Genomic DNA, 22,616 nt, shown 5'->3' with positions numbered 1-22,616 from the left:
GTCCCAGGCCATTGAGACTATGACAACTCAACCTGTCCTTGCAAAACCAATATGCGCGTCTTGCCAATGAAATAAACATACTCCGCGCAGTTATAGTAGCGAGACAAGGTGGTTCTACTATATGTATTGTGTTTGTTTTTGTGGAGAAACTCAACAACAACCTACAGGGGCAAATTCAGATCCCGCATAAAATCTGACGACAATTATTCGATTTGAAATCAGAGTGGAATTAAACTAACAAAAAACCCATGTTTTTGGTGGCAATTCGTTTCTTTTCCTGAAAATCTACTTGCGTTGTATTTGTCGGTCTCCACGTCCAAAACACGATTATGCCGAGTCAACATAAAAAGATGAATCAATACCGTGTAAATAATTGAAAACAAATCTCAGTCTTTGAAATCCTTGCGGATATATTTTTACGATAAATGTAATGAGGGTAATATGGACAATTTTATTCTTATAATCACAGGTCTCCTAATTGGCATTTATAAACATAGAATATTTTTATCTGGACAGCGCAATTTTATTCAGGACTAGTTTCTGACTAATGCGGACTGTATTGCCAAAATTGTGGCAATTATAGTTAGCGGTCGAATGCAATACAGAACATATTTGGGATGAAATGGACATTGGCTTGTTAAGAGACTGGACATCTATTTGACCGCCTGAAACATCAATTTGGAGATTTACTCACACATAGACAAGGTTGATATCACACGCATTTCTTGTGCTTCAATATACAAAGAAAATATCATAAACCTTTTATTTTAGATACCGGTAACTCCCAAAATATGACTTTATTTGAGTTTGACACGATCACTTTTTCGTCGAGTTTGTTTTATCACATTATTCCTGTATATTAAGTCATTACACAATACGAATACATTTTTCCACACTTTCTTCACCCGAGAGGGGAATATTGTGTGTCATTAGTCACCAAACAAACTGTGATACCGCAGTTATAATTCATTTATTAGTCTTTTGAAATTCTGAGTGGGTGTATCATAGAAGTCTTTTAAGGAGCAAATCTTTCATGCCACACCACGCTTAGGATATAAAAAATTACGGGTGGAGTTACTCTCGGATTTTACATGTATAGTTTGATTGGAGACCATAACACCCAATTGAACTTGCTAGCGAAAGTATAAATGCGTATTGCACATTAACTAATGAAGGATACATACTGTAGTTTCATGAAAATAACACCACTTCGGGATATTCAAGGCCCGGCCTCTTCTCTCGAGCCTATTCACCAGAGGTAACCAATGAGTGACTTCGCTGGCCCTTGTGATGGCTCAGCCGAGCTGTCACGGTTGCGCTAAACCACTTATTACCGCAGCCCTATTGCTTCGAAGTGTTGTGGGCCTACTGGTCGATGAGTGCGCATGTGGAATGACGTAAATGGTAAGGCCACTCGCCGACCGTTTATACAGGTTGTCTCATAAAACTGAAGCACCTTTTAGATTGATCCAAACCCCCCAAAACAAAAAAAGTCCTTATTGAAACTCTGAAGAAAAATCTACAAATGCTTGCATTAGTAAAGCAAAGTGATATTCAGGCAATGATAGTAGTCACGAAATTCCGAAGAAAAACGAGGAGCTCATCCTCTGTTTTTCTACAACCCTCTTTTTTGATTTAGACTCCCTAGGCCTACGTGGGAGAAAACAGAATTGAAGTTTCTAGGATGTGTGGTTTTCTTGAGGAATTCTAGGGCCTCCTAGGCCTATAAATGAAGCCCCACTGAGGGTACCCACATTGCAGACAACCTGTGCGACAATGGATGCTGTAGAGCTGCTGAGAAAACGACGCCGGCGCTACACCGTTACAGAAAATCTTGCCTACCTGAGAGACCAGAAGGAGGCACTGGTGAACGGTACGGTGCGCAGTATGAGAGAGTTCTCCGCCCACTATAACATCCCCTGGGAGACGTTTAGAAGGTGGAATCTCGAGGACCTCGAGCAGAAGCAAGAAGAAGGGCATGGCCAGAAGAAGAAGATGATGGAGCCCCGTGATCCGTTATGGCCACAGGTTGAGGGCCAGCTTTACCAATGGCTGCAGCAGATGAGAGAGCGTCGCCTCGCAGTCTCCGTTCTCGACATTCAAGATAAGGCGTTGGTAGTGTGGAAAAGCTGGTGGAAAGCAAAGCTGGTGGAATGAGTTAGCCCAAGATGTCAGAGAAGGGATTCAGCATTGTCGCCCTCAGCTATGGGATTTCAACGCATCCATAGGCTGGGTGGAGTGCTTGATGAAGAGACGCCACGTGTCCCTACGGAAGGTGACCAAGGATACAACGACCATCCCCGCTGATGCTGCTGCAAGGATCCTGACCTTCCGAGATGCGGTTACTGGGAGAATCGATCGTCTTGATATACAGATGCGGTTCTTCTTTAACATGGACCAAACCTTTGTCCTGTTTGATATGAGAACCATGTACACGGCCAACATCACGGGGGAGAAGGCCATAGACGTCTGATCATCCAGGTCCAATACTAAGCTGGGATGCACCGTCACCCTCTGCATCGCAGCCTCTGGAGCAAAGTTGCCGGCGCACATCACCTTCCCCAGAAGAGGTTTCGTCCGGGTGTTTGCAGCCCTCCAAGACAACCCACCAGCAGATGTAAAGATTACCCTATCGGAAACTGGTTGGATGAGTGAGGAAACGGCGTACAACTGGTTAGATGAAGTCCTATCACCCTACGTCACCGACAACGAGACCGACCAGTTCCTGTTAATCGTCGATCATTATCAGGTCCACCGGACAGAGAACTTCCGGAAGAGAGTCCGCGACATGAGAGGCAGCCTGGATTATGTACCTGCTGGTTGCACATCCCTCGTACAACCGTTAGACGTTGCAGTCATGAAGTCCTTCAAATGTCACGTACGGCGACAATGGAAATCGTGGAAGAAGGACCACACGGACGAAAGAGGAGACTGCCCTCACATCGGCCTGAGAGACGTGACCAACATCATCAGAGATGCCTGGGATGGTGTTGATGAGGACGTTATCGTCAATTGATTTGAAGCATCGTTTCGACCAAGGCCAATCGAAGCCGGACCACATGCTATCTTGGAGGAAGAAGAGGAGACTGCTGTGGATGGACCAGAGTTCGTGAATGTAGTCGAGGAGGACATTGTGATGGACTTGAATTGACTGTGGGTGTTGTGAATGATTGTGGGTACGATTCTGAAAGCTGGACAATCTAATAATGTGTATCTTTAGCTTTGAAAATAAATTGAATCGGGATTTGCATCGTTCTTTTTTATTCCTTCACTGATCACTTCGGACAAGACTGTACATTCAGAGGGATGTTCGTTTTGTTCTCCAGATATGTGACGGACAACTTCTCATTCTTACCAATTTCGCACTGCAAAGTATATTTGAAAGCCCGAAGCTGGTAAGGAATGATGAGACCCGAAGACATGCTTCATTACCTCCCTGAGCAGTGCCTCACTTTGAAAGGGCAGGTCAGTCCCTAAAACCAGCAGAAGCCAATATGTCAGTTGGACTTTTTTCATGGACACCCTGTACACTATCAGCCATTAGCACTGGGACACCCTTTACACTACCAATGACGATTAGTTGAAAATGTTCTGGGACACTCAGTACAATGGCCGAAGGCCCGATCCCATTATCCCATTCATAGGAGACCTACGAATCGGTTTCAACAACCCAAACAATAAGGATTGGACTCGAAACTGAAGTATATTGGATATGAGGCCTGGACAACCCTCTCTGGAATACCAGCCAATGATCGGCCTTCTCAACAGCTCTGTTCGCCACCCTATGCGTCAGGGGCGGCGACACTGGCTGTTAATGAAGTGGTGTTATTTTCATGAAACTACAGTAGATACATTTGCCCTTGCCGGTTTAAGGCCTATCGATCCCATTGAAAGCTGTTTCATCGAAATCGATATCATCGATATTAGCCCTGATAACCCTTTGATAAGACAGCGGCACAAAGGGAATTTAGATCTAGGTATGGGCTGTTTAAAGACAATAGACTGTGTAATGGGATAGTCCTTTTACTTTTAACTGCGCGGTTGGGACAAGAAAACTTAATGTATGACATCAAGCAAACTGGACCTCAGCTTAATGGTGCTAGTAATTTGGTAAATACTCTAAAACTCATTCGAATACAAGGAATGAGGCTCCGCCCCCAATCATTACACTGGTTTGAATGGGGATGGGCCAATAAGTCAGGTATTATTATTTTATCAATGGCATGGGCCAATGCAGTCGCATGTGTTATAATCTTGCTCTGATCTTGGCCGACATTGGCAGTGAAACGAAATCAACATCACAGGTTATAGTAGGCCTATTTCTTCTAATAAAAGATACCCTATTGTGTCATTTCTTTAAAATTGATAATGAGGTTTTAGAATCTCTCCTCCATTGTAGTAAATGGGGGCGGAGCCTCATTCCTTGTATTTGAGGTTTTAGAGCATTAAAAATTAATGTTCTGGGAATTTCAATATCAAATAATTTTTATGTCACATACTGTAACAATACTAAGGACGTTTTTGACCCAAAAGCCAAAATATTCATTTGCGAGCCACGTTTACAGTAGTATTTTATGCTGGTATATCGCTGCCTCCCATGCCCTGTGTGCATAATCCAGGAGTCTTCATCCATGTCCAAACTTCACCCAAACCTGGATACGTCATCAACCGATAACCACCACGTGGAGGCGAACCATATAGCTTGCAATCAAACTGCTCGAAGTAATCAATCATTGTCACGGCATAGCAGCGACTGTCTTTCTCGCAAAGGGCCAGACAGTCACCGAGTGTGGCTTTGTCGGCCCCTCGGCGGAGTGTTGGTGTGGAATACATCCAGCCGTTCCTGAAGCTCTTCTTGTAGTAAGCATCCAAGAAGCCGCAGTTTGGACCTAAGAACAAGAAAAACGCAATCAGCCAATAAGGATGAAAATACACTGCGTCGAAATGAAGTGCATGTATGCAATTGCTAGAATAAAGAGAATCCCAGCAAAAGACGAGTGCCGGTGTAGCAGTCAGAATGTTCCACTGGAAAAAATCCATGGCCTCGTGGCTAGAATAATGTATTACATGTAGTCCCTTGGAGCCCCATTTTCTGATTTCCCCTCCACCCACGATCCTTCCTAGTGTTCCCTTTTACTTCAGGATCCCTTTGCACATCCCTTATTCCGATTCGTCGAAACCTACTGGTTGGCTGACAATTTTTTACAGCACTCATATTGGAAACCGGCGCCCCCTCATCAGGCGTGGCATCATAATAGAAGGTGAAGTCGAACTGGTTGTTTCTTGGATTTAGTTCGTAGGAAAGACCTGCACATATTTCATCCCGGCGGCAGGCGTACTCGCCGTCCTCATAGGTGGATCTGTACCTGAAATCATGTCATCGCTTTAAAATGTCATCGAAAGGAGCCTAATTGCGAGAGTTAATACTGTAGTAAGGTTAGGATGAACTTTATGACTCCGACGCCGACTCACTTTTCTGACTCAATTACGGGTATCTCTATTCACATTATCGAGTGCATGAATAAAGACATACGATGGACAACCTTTTCCTGTAAAAGATATGTATGAATATTTTAATTTGAAGTCTACATACGGGGGGATTAATGGAGTCGTATTCCAAGTCTGGAGCAGTGGCGAACCAATTCCAATACGTTCATTATTTCCCCTCACAAAACTTATTGATGTTTATTGCTCGGGAATGTTAATCGGATTATTGGCAAATCATAACATCCACATGGGGACTCTTGATTGGTCATGTGCAAGCCAAAAAACAGGTTTTCAACATTATCGTTTAAAGTTAAAATTTAACACAAAATTAAGTGTTTTCGCCTGAACAAGTAATTTTCAATGAAGGAGAAGAGTTTTACATCGGCTGAATTTGGGCGTCGAATCATCTTTTTAGCACAACAGCCTATTTCAAAACCTTAGAAATGAATTAACAGATTAGACGGAATTCGATCGCTTATCTAACATACCTTCTTAATCTGTAGGCATACTTGTTTGACGGTTTCGGCGCACCTCTATTTAGGGGACAAATAACTTGGTGTGGGAGAGGATCATCGGCAACTGAAAGAATATGAACATGTTTATCGAATGACATTCTTTATTTGTATTTTTCTTCGGCCACAAGTAGCAATTAGAAAAATATTATTTTGTTAACAGAAAAACCTTCGTCTGGAGGCCAACACTCAGGACGTCATTCGTGAAAGACTCAGTAATAATGCCCTATGCTCATTTCATAGTTTTACAATGCCCTTCTTTTTATGTTGTAAATATCTTACATTTATTGTTTTTCTTTTGTATCACCACACCTCTGATATTTTTGATCGCTCTTGCACATAACATTTGTATTCAAGTGCGAAATAAACATACATGTAATAATAATTATCATTATCGATGTTGGCATCTTCTGAAGAAAGAATCAGGGACTCAGAAAACGGATTTGACACAACTTACAATCCCTTATCGAGGGGCAGTCCTTCTCGTACATGACACTTGTGCCCTCCTCAGAAATATAACCAAATTTAAACTCTCTTCTCGGATGGATTTCACACTTTTTCGAGCTGTTAGTGAACGTGACACTGTCACACATTGGTACTTCAAGGCAGTTCGCAGCACATTCCTCTTCTGTTGTTATTTCGGGATGTGTTTCCCAATTCGGGGCCAGCACCCTTGCATCGTCTTTTCTGGTCATAGTACAGTTTAGGAGGACTGATGGCACATCACCGTAGCGGCCAGTAGCTACATCTGCAAAAAAACATGTACATTCTGAAAGCATCACAGTATACCTATGACTTCATGATGGTCTAATTCACTGTACCCGACCAGCAGGTCTCTCATAAGGAGGCAACATTTGAAATATAACCAACTCCGGAAAATTGTCTTACATTTTGCATCGGTGTGACGTAAATACTTGTATCAAATTCCTTTGGTAATAGTACCTTGGTGCAGAGTTTTTCAAATGAATTTATTTGAAATACTCTGATAATAGGTAGGCCTAAAACTTCATATTTTGATCACCGATTGCTTTGTCAGTCACACCAGTTTAAGTCTACTCAGGCAGGTACCTTTGTCTGTTTTGAATTGAACTGTCTCTGTTGGCCCTGACCCAGCACTTGTGAATGCCCTAACCCTGAAGACATAGGCTGTATCTGGATCAAGGGGCTGGGAGTCACCAACTGTAACAGCAGTGTTGCTGGTGTTCATTTTGTTTTTGTAAATCATTTCGTCTGTGCCCCATTCCACCATGTAGTTGAGGATCGTCCCTCCTCTGTACGCTTTCGCCGGGGGCTCCCAGACAAGGCGCACGGAGGTCGGACTCTGTCCCATTACAGCTACGTTCTGGGGAGGAGCGGACGGGCGTCCGTCAGGCGCCTTTACAGTTTTGATGGCATATTCCCCACGTTCATCGTCAATTTCCGCAGCCACTCTGATCTCGTACTCTATGCCATTGTCAGCGTAAATTGCAGTAAACGGCGTTCTTCCAGCGAGTTGTCTCTCCTCCAGGTGAGTCTGGCCTTTTTCGCCAAATCTCATCCAGTAGTAATCGATCGATCCAGAAGTGTCTGCTGGGGCATCCCAGGTCACGGTGCCGAACGGAGGGTCATGATCGATGAATACAACTCGTAAATTCCTTGGCGGCCCAACTGCTGTGAAAAAAAGAAGCTTTTCGTATAAGTAGCAGTTCCTCATACATTCATTTCCAAACGTTAAAAAAACACGTATAAAATTGTTTATATCTCCTCTAATAGTACAATATGATCACTGATAGCCTAACCCCTTTCAAAGGCGCCATCCGCCAATCAAACTGACATGGACCCTTATCACAGTGTACAAATGAGTATTCTGTATCTCCCGGAGAAAGAGTCCATTGGTCACATTCGTTTCAGTTACGAAAGGGTATTTCAATGCAAATCAGCTATTTTTCAACGGGCTATCCTCCGTCGGCATTTATATGTGCACTTGTCCACCCTTCATAACAAAGGATTGGGCCATTGGAATGTACTTCTGTCAGTATGGCAGGTTCTGTTTATGACGCGCTTTTACACAGTGGTTATTCCATTGGACGATTATCACATGCAATTTTGGCATGTTTTTTTTATCAAAGAACCCCATCACAGCCCTCAAATTGACAGTAATGCACTTGTTCATTTACCAAAAATGCCGTAAAGGACGTTTTCAGTGGTCCCGTGGGTGTCAAAATCTGGCCTCTGGCAAAAAGAGACAACAACTATAAAGGAACAAAAAGTAATATCGACTCAACGTTTTCATCATCGTAATAAAGCTAGCGGACTTCGTTTAAATATCGTCCTTATTTCTGTCAAATATCGCCTTTTCCATAAGGGCGCGCTATGAATGGTTTTAGAAGTTCTCGGGCGTAGCAGTTTGGGCCAGGCATGCATGTTCTAGCCCACTGATCGTCATCGGAACGTCTGATACATATCTCTGCATGTGGCCAGGTATGTAGCTGCACATAGCTGTATATTTTCCCGGGATGATAGGGGTCTAAGGGAGCTAGCCACTCTTCGCAAACCTACATGCAAGTATTATAAGTTCACTTTGGCTGCAAGTGCAAGAGTCGAGATTTCGGTAATAACTTGGCTATTGGGCGTACAAGGAGCTAGTAGGATGGAATTTAACATGTTACAGTGCTGACATTTCTAATTGGATGTGAACATCACTGCTAGATACCTTTGTCTGTTGTAAATCTGAATGTCTGCGTTAGAGGTCCAGATCCGGCACTCGTGAAAGCTCTAACCCTGAAGACATAGTACGTTTCAGGTTTAAGGGGGGTGCGGTCACCAATTGTAACATCAGTCTCACTCGTGTTCAGGTTGCTGGTCCACAGCGTTTCACCAGACTCTTTCCGCCATTCCACCATGTAGTTCACAATCTTTCCCTTCCTTCCACGCTTCAACGGAGGATCCCATGTGACGTGCACAGAGGTCGGACTCAGACCCGTTACGGTGAGGTTCTCGGGTGAAGCAGTTGGGCGGCCGTCAGGCGCCACCACAGTCATGATGGCATATTCCCCACGTCGACCGTCAATATCCGCAGCCACTCTGATCTCGTACTCCATGCCATTTTCAGCGTAAATTGCAGTAAAAGGCGTTCTTCCAGCGAGTTGTCTCTCTTCCAAGTGAGTCTGGCCTTTTTCGCCAAATCTCATCCAGTAGTAATCGATCGGTCCAGAGGCGTCTGCTGGGGCATCCCAGGTCACGGTGCCGAACGGGGGATCATGATGGATGAATACAACTCGTATATTCCTTGGCGGCCCAACTGCTGTGAAAAAAAGAAGCTTTTTATATAGTTCCTCATACATTCATTTCCAAATGTTAAAGAAACACGTAAAAAGTTGTTCATATCTCCCCTGACAGTCCAAAATTTTAATGCAATTTAAGCATACAAGTGTCTAACTCTAATTTTTAAGTCTCGTATTAAACAATTTGATGCCAATATCGATGTGATTAGGAAATATCAAAACTAGTGCTAAAAACAACCCTGAAACTGGCCAAAAAAGTTTTAATTTCATGCTTTAACGCTGATTAATATGGACATTTTGGTGCTGTTCCTACAGGAGATGTGTGAATTAAATCATTTTTCCGTAGACTTCGAAAATGATGTCACTGCAAATCTGCAATGTTATATCGTAATAAAATGCTCATTAATTCACCTACTTTTTGGGGCTAAAAGCAAGACAAAAGAACATAATTAGGTAAATGTCATGTTGTTGTTTTACACGTACCATCATTAATAATACGAGTCATAGGGCTATTCATGCTGGTTTCAGAAAAGGCATTTAAAAATGCACCACAATTCCGACATCCAAGTCTTGTGTGTGAAATAGAAGCAGCATTCAACGATCGCCCAATAACCTAGGTCGGCGATTGGACACAACCAGCATTAACCCCATCACACCTGATGCACGGACGCCTCCTGAGGACATTACTCCACCCATAAGTCACATCAGATGAATTCAACGAGCCAGACTTTGAACCGCAAACGTTAAACCGCGAATCACGGTCAAAGTGCGTATCATATTTCGCGAAGCTGTATCATAATTTCTGGAACCGTTGGCGCACTGGGTATCTGCTGGCACTCCGTGAAAGACACTTGGCCAAAACGCCACGAGGGACAGTCGAAAGCAACAAGATTGCAGTAGGCGACATTGTGCTCGTGCATGATGACGACAGGAAACGATTGTTTCGCTGAAACAATATTGGCGAAAAAAGACATTTCAATTTCTTTTCAGGTTTAGTTTGGTTTGCGCCTTCTGCCATTGTATTCTCTAAGCCCTCACGATTTCTCGTATGTGGAACGCATTTCTTCACTTTGCCGCGTCAGTTTTCTTCTGTGCCAAACCCCGGGCACAACAACGAGTAAAATGGCACTGGCAACTTGCAAAAGTTACCAATTTGGTTCGCGGAAACGGTGGACTGGTACGCAGTTCTCAAATCAAAACCAAATCCGGATCACACTCGAGGTACGCGCAGTGGAACCAGTCACTGATGCCGATGTTCCCGAGGTAAATGATCAACCTGCCAACACGGACACTCAAACTCAAGCTGACAATCCTCCAGTCAGGCCTACCCACCACGCCGCCAAACGTGCTATGAGCATTATGAGAAACTGAATTCCCTTGCTACGACTTGAAATCTCATGTTATATTTTACATGTTTTTGCTTTGCAGTGAAAAAGACACTTTATGAAACGGAGTTTAGGCCAACTATAGGCTGATCGTTGACGTTTGCATTTAATTGGACTATGCAACTTATAATCGAACTTGACGTATTTAGTATTAGCATTCTATAGATTCGTACTATTTTCGTCGTTCTTTGCTCTAGATTTGATAAGAATAGGACGCTTGCAATAAGTGCCAGACTTGGCACCAGTTTGTTTACTCTAAAGCTTTGTATTTAGTTAGTGGAACAGTAACGGAGTTCTAATTGGAACAACACATTTATTAATGAGTAATCTTTTTCTGCGGCGCGGAGAATGTCGGGATTCCCGAGCCACGTGCTTACAGGCTCCGCCTCCTTTGCCTTAGTAAACCAATCGTGTAACATCTTATATTGTAGCATGTGATATATGTTTTACCTCTTGTCAAAATAAAGTTAGTTCTACAGTTCTACATTACATCGTTTTCCGTGTTGCCCATTCTTAAGATCTCGATACGTTGAACGGAATATCTACATCGAACCTGAACTTCATGTGCAAATTAAGCCACAGTTCCGTTCCGTTTCTACTTTACTACATTCAGTGTTGTTCATGTAACCTATTGTACCTAATTGTAGCGCGTATGCGCATAAGCAGTAACATCATGAAAGAATAAACTAGTAAGGACTTTGAGACAACGTCTCCCGTTTTCCTGCCCTTGCTCCGACTTCACGGTCTCCCTCCGTGTCTATATACGACATAAATGGCGACGAAGAACCAAAGAACGTAACTACGCAACGTGAGAACTTGAAACGCAAGTTTCCCCGAATGTACCCATGTCACGCCAAAGCCTCATCATTCGTTACATCATAGCCGATGTTATCGTTGTGATATGCCGGGTCACATGGCCAAGAACTGTATATGTTCTAAGACCACATCTGCGGAAAATGTCTGATAATCGTCGATTCTGGTGCAACCTGCAATCTTATGTCCGAACTTTCCAAAAGATCAGGATTGAGTGTAGTAAAGACTTGCTGATTCGCAAGTGCAGTGTGTATACATGTGATACATATGGGTCAAAGGATCCACTGAAGATTTGGTGTAGAACTGCTCCGAGAGTTGAAGTTGGTGAAACAGAAAAAAACGGTCAAAATGACTTCTTTGTTGTGCCTAGGACAGACCAGCCAGTTTTGCTTGGAAAATCAACAGCTCTAGATTTGGATGTACTCAGAGTAGGCCCGCTCAAAAGCGAGGTGAATTCTTGCACATCAGTTGATTGCCAAGGTCAAGAAATCTTAAGAAAACTCAAAGATGAATATCCTGAGGTGTTCAGTGGTGTAGGATAACTCAGGAATTATCACTTGAAGAAATTTAGGGAAAGAGATGCAAAAGCTAAATTCAAACAAAAAGAATATGCAGACAGACGAAGAGTTCCTGAGAATTCTTGTATTGGACTAGTAGACAATGTCTTGTGGAAATATAATTTCTGTCCAAATAAGTTGACACCTCGATTTGAACCAGAACCCTACACATAGTAAAGAGGTTAGTAATGCAGTACAGTAACAATATTAAAAAGGTGCTATAAGATCAACAAGTCATATAAAGATCTCTTGTTACTGAGGTAATTTCCGGGAATACCAGGAGTAACTTGGAAACAGTCCCTGAGGACAATTTTGAGACAAATGTCGGCGAAATTTCAGATGTAATTGTAGATGAGAATCCTGAGCAAATTCCTGAACTTGTAGTTCATGGAGCCTCTCAGATACTTCTTCAGTAGCAGTTCCCCTTGTCATGCTTGTATACAGAGACCCTCCAACAATACTGCTTGGACATAAGACGGTCAAGTAGAATAACTTCGAAGCCGACTTAATATCAGAGACAGTATCCTACATGTAAGATAGATGGATAGATACCCTCTTTACATCGATGTAAGACCAGTTCATTAGGCTTAATGCATACGCCTACCGCGAGCACAGGGCACTATACCGTTTCACTCATTGGTCGAAAGTTGAATGAAGTAGGTGTATTACTAGTAGAAGGACAGATTGGCCTAACGAGACACATAGGATATGCAAAGCGCTCGCGTTTATTGAGGTTTGCGGTCTGAGTTAGCGGTTTCAGTGCGGTTTTGCGGTTTGGGTCTGTTTGATAGATCAACGTTAACCCTTTCTCACATAAAACGCGTTGGAGTGGGCATCACAGGCCTTTTGGGGGCTCTACCAGCATCGCTTCAAGACAGCGACTTTTCATGCATTTAGGTTTATTCAGATTGGCTTTCATCCAATCTTAATTCATCTTTTTTTGCCTTTATTCATTGTTTTTATTTTTTATTTCTCATTTCTGTTTTTTAATTTTTTTATTCATTATTTTGGATTTTTATTCTGGTCCGGTTGCCGATTGTCTCTGTTGACCCGATTGCTTACTGCCCTGCTATCTCAGGCTCAAACTCATCAGGCAGATTGAGGAATTCTACCCCCTGTTCGTCGTCATCGTCGTCATCTGGAACTGGGTGTGGAACAGCGTCTATGTTCTGTGGGCGTAACGCTTTCTCAAATCCATGCTCGACGACCTCTGGGCTGATCGCTTCCAAGGCACGGTTGACGATGTTGACAACATCTCTGAGTCCAATTGGATCACACTGGCCTGCTTCGTTGGTGTTTTCGGTCTTCCATGACTTCCATGCTTGTCTGGCGTGACATTTGAAGGATCTCATGACAGCCACATCCAGGGGTTGTGCCAAAGATGTGCATCCGGCCGGTACAAAGTTGAGTCTGCCCCCTTCTGCAGTGAGACGATTCCTGAAGTTCTCCGTTCGATGTACTCTGAACTGATCGTCCAAAAGTATGAACTGTTCAGCATGGGCCTCATGGACGTATGGGATGAAGATTTCGTCAAGCCAATGGTGAATCGTCTCCTGTCTGACCCATCCCGTGGCGGACTATGTGACCACAACGTTTTTGGGCAATTCGGCCTCTTCCAGAGCTCGAAGCGCGCGAAAAAATCCTCTTCTCGGAAAGGTGATGTGGGCTCACATCTTATCGCCATTCGCCGCCACGCAAAGTGTAACAGAACATCACAGCTTTGCATTCTTCCTGGAGGTTCGTACATAACAGCCTTGCCGCCTTTCTCATTGAGGGTGTACATTAGGCGGAGGTCAAAAAGGAGGAAAGTCTGGTCCATGTTGAAAAACAGGTGCATTGGTATACCAAAATTTTCGATGGTGTTGGTTATTTCATCGCGAAAGTTTCGAACCAAGACAACGGCGCTTTCTGGAATGGTGGTAGTGTTCTTCGTGACTTTTCGCAGGCTGCTGTCCTTCCTCTTCATAAAAAGTTCCACCCAGCCGTTAGATACATGGACATCACGCATTAGTGGTTTTGCCTCTGTGGCGAGTTGTCGGCGCTCTTCTGGGAGGGCATCGCACCAGGTCTGGAATAGTTGCACGGCCTTCTCCTGGACATCCTGGATCACAACAGGTAGACGTCTTCGCCGAACATCCCGGAACCAAATTCCTAGTTGGTCTTCGACCTCAGGCCAGTAACCAATCAACCTCTGCTTCGCTTTCGGTCTTTGCCCCGGTTCTGCTCCTCCTTCAATTCCAGGTCATGACGGTTCCACCTGCGAAACGTCTCAAAAGGTATGTTGTGGTGGTTGGCAAATTCTGTCATCGTTCGCACAGTACCATTTCCAATGGCAACCTCAAAGTCTCGCAGGTATCGCAGCTTCTCCGACACGGAATAACTACGCTTTCTTTTAGGCAGTGGCTCATCCATATTTCTACAAGTTGTAGGCAAGGCGAGAAGAGGTTTCCAACAGTACCCAAACTTTATATACGCCTGAAACCTCACTGATTACTCAATAGTTTTTGCCCTTTTAGGCCTACGTGGTGTCCCAACTAAAATGCTAAGGTTATTCTCCCGGATTCCAAAATATGGACCAGACATTGTTGTTCGAAGTTCCTTTCTTTCAATCATCCATTACACTTAGCAAACAAGCCTTGATATGCCTTTTTTACGCTTTTTAAGGTACTCAAATTTTGAAATTAAACACCCCGTAAAAACCGATGGAGTATTTTGTGGGACACTCCGTATTATTCCGCCGCGGCACTCGTCCGTACAAATGACGCAACCCTATTAGGTCACCTGCGAAACATACAACAGCCCCTCTAAAACCTAGGCCTGCTGTCCAAGTTGACAGTCTACTGCTATTGGTCGTTACCATGCGGGTATTGTGATCCTCTACTACGTACCATCATAAGGTGGGTTTGGCTTGAATATTAGCAACCAGTGGTTTGTCGATGAAAAGACAGTATATCAATAAGTTGAGATTGTTTTCCAATTTAAATAGTATCGTTTTAGTTAAAGTTGTCATGTTTCATTGATGTTAACGGTTAGAATTTGGTGTATAGAAAGTCCCAAATTTCAGTCTAAGCTGAATAGATGAGGTGATGTTCCCTTCTAGTCAGGAAGCTGAAGCCTCAAAATTTTGGTCCGCTAAACATGTTTGTTAATGCAAAACTGCTATTCAAAACATAGTTGTCAAGAGTACGCGCATATGAATATGCCTATTGATATCCCGATTTCTTCCGACAACCTTGCGAAAATGACCGTTTCCATGGTAACCACTCTCAAAAACGTACATCTTTGTCAATGTTAAAAATGAACCAAGCAGAAGAAGCATCAACTTGCTTTAAATGTCTATTCCTATGATACATTAGGTCGACTACCTATTAATCACCTTTTGAATTTTATTCGAGGTCAAGGTCAAGGTCGGGGTCAAAGGTCAAGGTCAACCTGAAATTATCTTTTTAAACTGAAATTAAGCAGTGTCAACAAAATGATAATGGACCCGGAACGTAAATCAGCGTTTAAAACCAAACTTTTTGACTTAAGAAAATATATATTCACTAATTAGAATTTCAAAACCAAGCATAAAAAAATCCAGTAACTATTACGCGTCCCTTTGTTCTAACCGTCTATTGTTGGGTGACACTACTTCACTACATTCAGTGTTGTTCATGTAACCAATCTATATTTTAATACCAGAACTGATAAAAGTCTCTATGTGTCTACCACCGCCTTAACAACTAGATGGAAACCCTTAAACTTTTCGTATGTGCATGTAGATTTTTCTCCAAACCATATTTTCAGCGCAAAATGTGTTTTTCGTGTGTTTTTTTCCGTATGAATTGCTGGCCTGGCTAACATGCGAAAGGTAATAGACGGTGCTACCATCTAAGCCGGGCACCTGAGCGGCAGATGCAAGATCGCCCCGACATTTCGCACTTTCTGTAATAAGCAAAGACTTGCAAAATATGGCTGTTCTGATCGCGCAGATTTTTTACTTGATACGTACTGTTACATTCAATTTGAGGATGGAATTCGACCACGTTTAAAGTGCATAAGTGCCCATAAAACCAGATAAATTTTACTTTTAAGACGAAGAAAACGACAAAGCCAGGCCGACATGATATGACACGCTCACGCCGCCTGTTGTCAGTTTAACAAACGTGCCTCGACCAACACAAATACTGTCTTTTCATCGATGTAAGACCGGTTCATTAGGCTTAAAGGCCGTATATCTAGGTTTGAAACATGCTTGATACTCATGAAATATGTTGAGGGTTAAAAAAACAAGATCCCAGACATTAAAAAAATTCTAATAATAAAGTCATTATTTAGTTATTTCAATTTTCAATTTTAAACTATTTGAATTTCCCACCACACACAACTTTAGATTAGTTCCACATGTGGCCGCTAGGGATTTGTTGATGACGTAGATCCGGCTATTCAGAACAAAGCAAGATGGCTTCCGCATACAGTTCAGAGAGTGAGAGTTCATACAAGAGGCAGTTAGATAAATGTAATCTATATTGAATTATATTATGTGACAGATCACACCTATCTCATCTCATGACTCTCCCTGATGGAAATAGATACTCCATATAAAATTATGGCTATAAACTTGACTCAGTGGCAAGACAAAACTTAAAATCCCTACGTTCAATTTCCAACTATCCGTTAGGCAGATGTCATTAGAGGAGACTAGCTAGACTGACTAACAAGAATAATTTATAAGCAGATCATATAAATTATTAACATATGACATCACAGCCTGTTGTTAGCCTATAGATACAAAATTATTAACATTTATACACGAGAGCACAAGTGTTTTTGCCAGAGGGCAAGAAAAACCCATGCTTACGCAGGAGGGACCAACTTATGGAATGTTTTGAAATATGTAGATATCACAAGAGCAAAAACAGCAAACCAAATTTCATTATCCCATTCAAACCCGTCCAAAAAAGGAAAAGAAAAGAGAAGTCAACATCAAGAATGAGCATGGTTAATCATAGTTCTCAAACAATGAGAACGGTTCATTCTTATATTATCCCAAGAAAGAGCAGGTTTCATTACAATAGTTTTCTGAGAAAGATCATGGTTCATTGATAAAGTTTTCTCAGAAAGATCATGTTTCATTATCCTAAATCTCCAGGAAAGAGCATGGTTAATTGTTACATTACTCTAAGAAAGAGCATGGTTCATAGTTCTCCAATAACACTTTCTAGATGTGAGATTCGGCTTCTAAAATAAACATTACCGTTTTTCCAAAAAGATTAAAAAATTAGATTAATTACTTTTTGGAATACAATAAACTCATTTATCATGGGCAAAAGTATGCTTTCATACTAGAACATTGAAAATGTCAATAAAAAACAGACTTTATATATCAATTTTAAGAGCATTAATTGATATAATTGATATTTGTCCTCCCAATTAGGGCAATAGCCTGATCTACATCACAACCTTTGGTGAACCCGCCGCCTGGCTCTAACAAGCCAGTTACTAGCCTGTTGTCAAACACATAAATGGCTATATCTTCAAAATGGATTGGCAAATTGCATGGGGTTTTCTGTATTGTATAGATTGTTAGGTGCAATTTTGCAATCGTCTAACAGCAGGAAATGGCAAAATACCTGGAGTCATGGCCTTTAATGCATACGCCTACCGCGAGCACAGGGCACAATACCATTTCACTCATTGGTCGAAAATTGAATGAAGTAGGTGTATTACTAGTAGAAGGACAGATTGGCCTAACGAGACACATGGGATATGCAAAGCGCTCGCGTTTATTGTGGTTTGCGGTCTGAGTTTGCGGTTTCAGTGCCGTTTTGCGGTTTGGGTCTGTTTGATAGATCAACGTTAACCCTTTCTCACATAAAACGCGTTGGAGTGGGCATCACAGGCCTTTTGGGGGCTCTACCAGCATCGCTTCAAGACAGCGACGCTTCATGCATTCATGTTTATTCAGATTGGCTTTCATCCAATCTTTATTCATCTTTTTTTGCCTTTATTCATTGTTTTTATTTTTTATTTCTCATTTCTGTTTTTTTAATTTTTTTATTCATTATTTTGAATTTTTATTCTGGTCCGGTTGCCGATTTTCTCTATTGACCCGATTGCTTACTGCCCTGCTATCTCAGGCTCAATCTCATCAGGCAGATTGAGGAATTCTACCCCCTGTTCGTCGTCATCGTCGTCATCTGGAACTGGGTGTGGACCTGCGTCTATGTTCTGAGGGCGTAACGCTTTCTCAAATCCATGCTCGACGACCTCTGGGCTGATCGCTTCCAAGGCACGGCTGACGATGTTGACAACATCTCTGAGTCCAATTGGATCACACTGGCCTGCTTCGTTGGTGTTTTCGGTCTTCCATGACTTCCATGCTTGTCTGGCGTGACATTTGAAGGATCTCAGGACAGCCACATCCAGGGGTTGTGCCAAAGATGTGCATCAGGCCGGTACAAAGTTGAGTCTGCCCCCTTCTGCAGTGAGACGATTCCTGAAGTTCTCCGCTCGATGTACTCTGAACTGATCCACCAAAAGTATGAACCGTTCAGCATGGGCCTCATGGACGTATGGGATGAAGATTTCGTCAAGCCAATGGTGACTCGTTTCCTGTCTGGCCCATCTCGTAGCAGACGATGTGACCACAACGTTTTTGGGCAATTCGGCCTCTTTCAGAGCTCGAAGCGCGCGAACAAATCCTCTTCTCGGAAAGGTGATGTGAGCTCGCATCTTATAGCCATTCGCCGCCACGCAAAGTGTAACAGAACATCCCAGATTTGCATTCTTCCTGGAGGTTCGTACATCAACAGCCTTGGCGCCTTTCTCATTGAGGGTGTACATTAGGCTGAGGTCAAAAAGGAGGAAAGTCTGGTCCATGTTGAAAAACAGGCGCATTGGTATACCAAAATTTTCGATGGTGTTGGTTATTTCATCGCGAAAGTTTCGAACCAGGACAACGGCGTTTTCTAGAATGGTGGTAGTGTTCTTCGTGACTTTTCGCAGGCTGCTGTCCTTCCTCTTCTTAAAAAGTTCCACCCAGCCGTTGGATGCATGGAAATCATGCATTAGTGGTTTTGCCTCTGTGGCGAGTTGTCGGCGCTCTTCTGGGAGGGCATCCCACCAGGTCTGGAATAGTTGCACGGCCTTCTCCTGGACATCCTGGATCACAACAGGTAGACGTCTTCGCCGAACATCCCGGAACCAAATTTCTAGTTGGTCTTCGACCTCAGGCCAGTAACCAATCAACCTCTGCTTCACCTTTCGGTCTTTGCCCCGGTTCTGCTCCTCCTTCAATTCCAGGTCATGACGGTTCCACCTGCGAAACGTCTCAAAAGGTATGTTGTGGTGGTTGGCAAATTCTGTCATCGTTCGCACAGTGCCATTTCCAAGGGCAATCTCAAAGTCTCGCAGGTATCGCAGCTTCTCCGACACGGAATAACTACGCTTTCTTTTAGACAGTGGCTCATCCATAATTCTACAAGTTGTAGGCAAGGCAAGAAGAGGTTTCCAACAGTACCCAAACTTTATATACGCCTGAAACCTCACTGATTACTCAATTGTTTTTGCCCTTTTAGGCCTACGTGGTGTCCCAACTAAATTGCTAAGGTAATTCTCCCGGATTCCAAACTATGGACCAGACATTGTTGTTCGAAGTCCCTTTCAATCATCCATTACACTTAGCAAACAAGCCTTGATATGCCTTTTTTACGCTTTTTAAGGTACTCAAATTTTGAAATTAAACACCCCGTAAAAACCGGTGGAGTATTTTGTGGGACACCCCGTATTATTCCGCCGCGGCACTCGTCCCTACAAATGACGCAACCCTATTAGGCCACCTGCGAAACATACAGCAGCCCCACTAAAACCTTGGCCTGCTGTCCAAGTCTACTGCTATTGGTCGTTACCATGCGTGTATTGTGATCCTCGGCTTACTGTTTTTAGCGCAATATTACGCCTATTTAGCGCAATATTACGCCTCGGGAGCAATCATTATTTTCTGACACTAAAAAATACAATGGAACGAGGGTAGATGTCAGTTATCGTATCATCTCATAGATGGCGCGCCTATTGATCTACTATTATATACTAGTAGTAGTACATGGTGTGGTGGCGGTGACCTATAAGCTTGAATATCATGTCTGTTTTGCTTTGGGATAAGAAAGATTACCTTAAAGAGACAATATAGGCAGCAAGATAAATTAAAACAAAGTCGCCAAAAGGGTTCTCTCACATCTCACGCTTGTGTAAGGAATATATTTAGTGCTGAATCGGACATGGCCCAGCGCCCTCACTGTGCAAAAGTCGCCTGAAGATGGCCAAATTAGCACCTCTGCTCCTGCCTAGGCCTATAGTCCCCCTTTAATAAGCCCCAGGGGAGTAGGCATTTACTAATGGATTAGCCTCGGTGAGAAGAGGGTGGTGAGCGGAGAAGATTGAACAGAGCACGAAAGTGTGTCTTTCACGGAAGAAAATCGCCTATCAAACCTATCCAATCATTCCGGGGATGACACATATCAGGTTTATCAGGTCAAAATCTACTTACACCACTGAATGCAGACAAAAATCAACACTATTACGTTAACGTACGAAATACCACCCTGTGTACTGTACAGTCCGGGACGGGTGCCGGTTGGCTGGTCGGGGAACTAAGTCTACCTACCACCCTGCCATCTTACGACGATTATGGAACCAAGGTAATCACAAACTCACACTCGCAAAAGTCGTCGACCTAACAGTACCCGTACTTCAGTTTTTTGTTATTGGAGTAGTAGTGTTAGTATAAATCGAAAATATCGGAGCTACAGGTCCGTCCTCGAATGTTTATCCATGGTAAATCATCATGTGTGGGTAAATGTATTAAACCAAATAATGAACACTACCTAAGCGGAAGTAGTTGATCTCGTGCCCTATGTCCAATTACATGCATTTCATCGTGTTTCTCAATAGGCAGAGAAATAGGTACCACATTTTGGGTTTTCCCCCATTCATTGCGCTAAGCGTAATGATTGCGCTAAATACAGTGAGCCGTGATCCTCTACTACGTACCATCATAAGGTGGGTTTGGCCTGAATATTAGGAACCGGTGGTTTGTCGATGAAAAGACAGTATATACGCCAGGTGGTTACTACAACTCCGGACAATATAACGGCAACTACATAGTCCATCATGTTCACAGATTCATCTAAATCCCATCGGAATGTCACATCATACTAGAAAATGCCATGAGATTGTCGATGCAGTCATTACAGATTCGTCCCGGGGATTTGATCGGACCCCAAAACAATCCACAACAGACGACTTGATCCTCAAAATCAAAGACATGCTCGTAAGCAAGTTGCAGGGCTCCTCCAAAACGCTTGAGTGCAGACAGACCAGTTTTTGATGATGTAACGTAACGGGACAACTATCCCACTGAATTTCTTACATGTAATTTAATGACTCCATTCGTCTCCGCTTGAAATAGGGTGCAATTGTCATTCTTCTCCGAACCTTGACATCCCAAAAGGACGATATATGGAACACGGTTTTAAACTTTCAGTTAAATTTTCAGGGACTGAGAAGTCGTTTCAGTTTAAAGTATCTAATCAGCATATTTGTAAATAGCCACTATATATTGTTCTTTTGAAGCGGCAAATAACGGCCAAATTATAATCAATATGAAATACATGTAGTTGCTATTTGTGCTTAATCGCAGCGCGCATGTGCATATGCTGTAACATCATGTACGAATAAACTAGTAAGGTTTCGAGACATCGTCTCCCGTTTTCCTTCCCTTGCTCCGTCTTCATGGTCTCTCTCGGTGTATACGACACTGACCATGACCGATTGATCTTGCAATCAGCAGACATCCAAAACTGGTAAACATGACAGGAGAAGGTGACTCACTTTCTATAACAGTTAAGACAAACCTACCTAACACTAATGTCATCAAGATGGCTTATCTAATCTATCTTGTTATTATATGCGAATGATCGGATCTGGCTCAACCATGGGTCAGTGAGACAAGTTAAGTTGTCCTTTGTATCATATTAGATGACCATTGGTATTAAGGGCAATATTACCCGGCTGTCGACGTCCCAGTCACCTCCTATTCCACATAAGTAGTTTCCATCAACAAATTGTACAAACAAAAGAAAAATTCAAAATCTGACTGACTTATCTCGCTTTTCTGATGTTGACTCCGATTTAACCCGAGTTCAGTTAGCTCTCCATTTGTTGATTCTTTCCATGTCGAACGATGCACTAGTAAGGAGCTTCCTGGAGCCATGGATCTACCCTGTGACGTCGTAGTGCTGATACGATTTTTCCTACGTCACGGTGATGGCCAAAGTCCCAAGTTATTGTAGTTGGATTGTAGCTACGTTTTCAACTGTTGACCGGAGAGATCGGCCATTACCCCGTTACTGCGACGATAATGGAAAGGACGTTAAGAAATTGACGTTGGAAATGACGTAATAGCGGGATGACGTGAACTACGATCTCGGCGTGCACTCACGTGCCAGGTCCTGTGCGTACTAAAATAACAAATAACGCGTTTTTCTACTATCTAAAGAGCTAAAACAAAATTGAAAAAGCATCAAACACGTTCACAAAAATAGTTGACTGATGAAA

At 42.8% G+C, this 22,616-nt stretch overlaps 1 protein-coding gene across 3 annotated transcripts in view; it reads right to left on the bottom strand.

The window, feature by feature from the left end:
* Positions 1 to 317: 317 nt before the first annotated feature.
* LOC135489212 (uncharacterized) overlaps positions 318 to 22,616 on the bottom strand; it is a 45,682-nt gene continuing 23,383 nt past the window's right edge. Inside the window, exons 8-13 of one of the 3 annotated variants that reach the window (XM_064774455.1) lie at positions 8,692 to 9,282; positions 7,068 to 7,649; positions 6,457 to 6,747; positions 5,976 to 6,066; positions 5,185 to 5,366; positions 318 to 4,889 (exon numbers count right to left, since the gene is read on the bottom strand). In XM_064774455.1, coding sequence (XP_064630525.1) covers positions 4,573 to 4,889; positions 5,185 to 5,366; positions 5,976 to 6,066; positions 6,457 to 6,747; positions 7,068 to 7,649; positions 8,692 to 9,282 — 2,054 coding nt within the window. In that variant the 3' untranslated portion in view covers positions 318 to 4,572. The remainder of the gene's footprint in view (positions 4,890 to 5,184; positions 5,367 to 5,975; positions 6,067 to 6,456; positions 6,748 to 7,067; positions 7,650 to 8,691; positions 9,283 to 22,616) is intronic. The other 2 variants (XM_064774456.1, XM_064774457.1) reach the window with 2 other exon arrangements.

This window comes from Lineus longissimus, chromosome 6 (assembly GCF_910592395.1).
Source record: "Lineus longissimus chromosome 6, tnLinLong1.2, whole genome shotgun sequence".
Taxonomy (NCBI): Eukaryota; Metazoa; Nemertea; class Pilidiophora; order Heteronemertea; family Lineidae; genus Lineus; species Lineus longissimus.
The sequence above is the reverse complement of the archived record's forward strand: the minus strand, read 5'-3'. Positions and strand labels throughout refer to the sequence as shown.